A 4157-nucleotide genomic window follows, 5' to 3' on the forward strand; every position below is an offset into this window, starting at 1 on the left:
CTTTGCTGTCCCACCAAATGCAAAGCATCACTTTCTGCGGAAGGAGTCCAGGTTTTGGGGTTGGAAGTGGTTTTTGTCTAGGACTGAGTCATTGTTTTTGGTGTTTAATATTTGAATTTAGAATCCATTTTTCATTACTGATGAGAATTCTATCCAAAAATGGTTCACGCACATTATGTGCCAGAAGAGACAAAGCAATGTTCACATGTTGGAAATGATGAAAGTGTTCCAAAACGTTACATTAATTTCTTGACGACTTGATACTAACTGAAGACTGTCAACTTTTTGTCAAATATGCTCTGAATACTAGTTTTTATAATAATACATATTTCATTAAAACCTTTTATGGCTAAAAACTAGGACAAAAGAATGGGGATTTAATGAGTAATATTTCAACACAGTTTATTTTCTAAATATTTTTTTATTCCTGCTTTTAATTTTAATTTGATATTGGATTTGTTTGTTTTCAGATACTTATGAAAAGCTAGCCATTCCTAATTTTGAAGTGATAGACTAGAAAAAAAGTATCCACCACCATCACTTGGGATATTTTAGTCTGACTGAAGAGTCCAGCATGCTAACCACTAAGCCACACTTAATTCAAATTAAGTTAGAATAGGTTTAAGTACATTACCAATTATGATTTAAAAAAACAAACAGAAAAAATTGTCACCAAAGTATAAGTTAATAAAAGCTTCCATTTCTTTTCATATTATTCTTTTTAAATATTTAAGACTAAAATGACACAGGAAGTTCAAGCATATTTATTTTCATTACAGTATTAAGTACAAAATTCATACGAGAAAAAAAAAGTATTAAAATTATTAATTATTTTTGTCTGTATGTACTTCTACTGTTGAGACAAAACAGATAAAAAAACAACAGTTGAGACTGAAATTTCTCCAATGTTTTATCTTAAAAAGGATTTTATTGTGGATTTTATTAAGGAGTTTAGCAATTCTCAATTTATTAAAGACAATGGTGATATGCTTTTGAAATTACATTTGAGCTTTACAGTTAAGTAGTTGAGTAACTAAGTGTATTTACTTAGTTACTTACATTACAAAGACAAAAAATTAATGAAATATTACTGTTGACAGTGTCTTGAAAACTGTATTTGTAATTTCTGATAGACAGCAAATGATTGGGTTATCACATGAAGTAGCTAATACTTGCTCTAGCAATATGTCAGTATAAAAATTGAGTAATAGATCATTTGCCAAATACCACAATTATATTCTGAGATGAAATAAGCTAGCTTGCAATTACAAATTAATGTTTATGCATTCTCTTGCTAATTATTTTGCATATTAGTAGTTGTTTTTATAAAAGCAATGTTTATGATAATTTCATTCCAAGCAATACTGTTCAAGATGAGTAAAAAGACAAATTAATACTATGAAGTAATCTTAAAAATATGTTTACTGTGATCTTTAATGTTTATGTCTCACACATATGGGTGTTGTCAAATCTGTTAATTTCATTACCCTCTAATGACTGTTATGGAAATAAAGATTTATGAGCATCTATTTTGGCACAGCTGTCACCATAAAATATTATCAATAAAGAAAATCACCAAATCTTCACAATCAAGACGTACATATAATCATCATCATAAAATCTTGATCAATTTTACATATAACACAGATTTTGTCAACATGCAGACAGTGTACCATGGTCACTGATCTGAACTCATCACAAATTTACATTAATACATTTACAATTTTTTTGTATTTTTGAAACATTTTTTTCTTTGACAATGGCTCAATGTTTTCAAATATAAAAAGCATTATTTAAGAGGTGGCATTATATTTGAATTCCTGATCAGTTCCAACCATTGTACAATACACCTGCTAGCTTAGATGTATTCCTAACATACATTAATTCACACATTATGACACATATATAGAAGAAACACAACCTTGCATCAACATGTGGAAATAAGTCTAATTTGTGAAGTGTATCTCACTATTCATACAGTACAAATAATACACGTGTAACAAACTTAGATGCACTTCAATATATCTGCAGTCAAGTGCAATACTTCATCATACTCAGTTAAACAAATAAAATTAAAGAAATAATTTTCAAGTGTATTAGTAATACTCTTAAGTTTAAATATTCAGAACTTACCATGAACATCACAGCTGGTGCAGGAGTCAAGTGTTTAACCTGAATCATTGACAGAACTTCTGGCATCTGACCAAATGAGGCACCAGCATAAAATAAACTAAAAGAAATAATGTTCTTTCAGATTGACACTGTGGGTTATTTATTGAGTATAAAAACCTGAATAACTTCAAATGCTCTGTCAAAATAAAAAGATTAGAAATCTCTGTATATATTTAAAATTTAAACCAAGCATTATAAAGCTTCATTGCATGAAATGTAATCTACTGTGCAAAATATTGCACAATTACCTGACAGTTACGTGATGATGGCCTCAAGAGTGGCTGAAAAATTGTATTAAAGTTAAACAAAAAACAAAATAAATAATCCACTCAAAAGCTGTACCTCTGACTTTTACTCAATCCCCTCTTCTTTTTTTTTGAGAGAAAACAATTTCAGATATTTTAGCCTATCCTCATATAACAACCTTACCATTCTAGTAGCCCTCCTCTGAACATTTCCAACAATCCAATGTCCTTTCTAAGATAAGAAACCCCAGACTAAACAATACTCCAAAAGTGGCTTAATCAATGACATTATAACTTGTTTAGACTTGTGTTCAATATTTCTGTAGATAAAACTTAAAATCCTATTTGTTCTACCATTAGTAACACTATATTGCTTGAATGGTTTAAACAACTGATCAATCAGAACACCAAAATCTTTCTCTTCCATAACACTGTTAAGGTTATTCCCATTAAAATTATACTCATAATTGAAATTGTGATATCCCACATGCATTATCTTGCATTTGTTATAATCAAGAGTCATCAGCTGTTTATTTTCCCAACTCCCCAAATAATTCAAATCCCTCGGTAAGGTAGTAGCATCCTCATCACATTCAGCAACACCCAAAACATTAATGTCATCAGCAAATTTAAATAATTTATTGACAATTCCTTCATCTATGTCACTGATGTAAATCAAAAAGATCATAGGTCCTAAACACTGAGCCCTGAGGTAACCCACTTATGACATCAATCCAGTCTGAACAAACTCCATTCATAACAACCCTTTTTTTTAACCAATGAGCCAACCTATCCCCCACACCTACAGAGATAACTTTTTAACAAATCTTTTATTTGGCACCTTGTCAAATGCTTTCTGAAAATCCAGATACACCAAATCTACACTCTTACTCTCATCTACATAAGCAGTAACCTTTTCAAAGAATGTCAAAAGATTTGTAAGGCAAGATTTTCCCTTAGTGAAACCATGTTGACTATCCAATAAAATTCTAAACTTTGTTAAATGATTTTGCAAAGCATCTTTTATCAGACTTTCCAAAACTTTTCCCACCACTGGTGTAAGACTAATAGGTCTGTAATTACTGGGATAATTTTCATCATCTTCCTTGAGAAGAGGAAAAATATTAGCCAATATTAAAGATAAATAAAATAGAATTTAAAATTAAACAGGAAAAACTGTTAACTGGATCACAACACTATGTTTAAGGAGCAGAAAGATAAATATTAAACTCACCGAGAAGAAGTAAAGAGAATACCATTTACTCCACCAAAAGTTGACAGGGCAACGAAGACAGGAATTATCCAAGCCATCACACCATACAAACGACTAGCAAAAGTCTGCAAATCACCCAAATTGAGTTTATGTTCTACAACAACTTTCTCAGTCACTTTTGCATTTCCACCTATTTTTAAGTTAAATTAAAGCACATCTTAAAGTTATACAAGCATTTCCATTGTGACATTTAAACTTAAGTCTCACAGTGTATTATTATTATCTTAATTTACAGTTCTGCAGAGTGGAGATAAGTGAGTTTGGAATTTTAAGACAGAGAGAGAGAGAATATAATAACTGGATTTCTTCAGATTTACAATTTCTATTTTTTTAAATTCAAAAATTGAATAGTAAATTTATCAGAGATACCAAATACAAAAGATGAACCAATAAACTGATTCCTGTAGAAAATACACAAAATCCTGATTATCACTTATCAGTTTAATGGTTCATCTTTTCTATTTGGT

At 30.2% G+C, this 4157-nt stretch overlaps 1 protein-coding gene across 1 annotated transcript in view; it reads right to left on the reverse strand.

The window, feature by feature from the left end:
• Positions 1-4157, reverse strand: part of LOC106465667 (Y+L amino acid transporter 2-like) — a 72390-nt gene that overhangs the window by 6802 nt on the left and 61431 nt on the right. The window contains exons 6-7 of the mRNA XM_013925902.2: positions 3652-3755; positions 2134-2230 (exon numbers count right to left, since the gene is read on the reverse strand). Of these exons, the coding sequence (XP_013781356.1) occupies positions 2134-2230; positions 3652-3755 (201 nt within the window). The remainder of the gene's footprint in view (positions 1-2133; positions 2231-3651; positions 3756-4157) is intronic.

Source organism: Limulus polyphemus, unplaced genomic scaffold, assembly GCF_000517525.1.
Source record: "Limulus polyphemus unplaced genomic scaffold, Limulus_polyphemus-2.1.2 Scaffold2016, whole genome shotgun sequence".
NCBI classification, from domain to species: domain Eukaryota; kingdom Metazoa; phylum Arthropoda; class Merostomata; order Xiphosura; family Limulidae; genus Limulus; species Limulus polyphemus.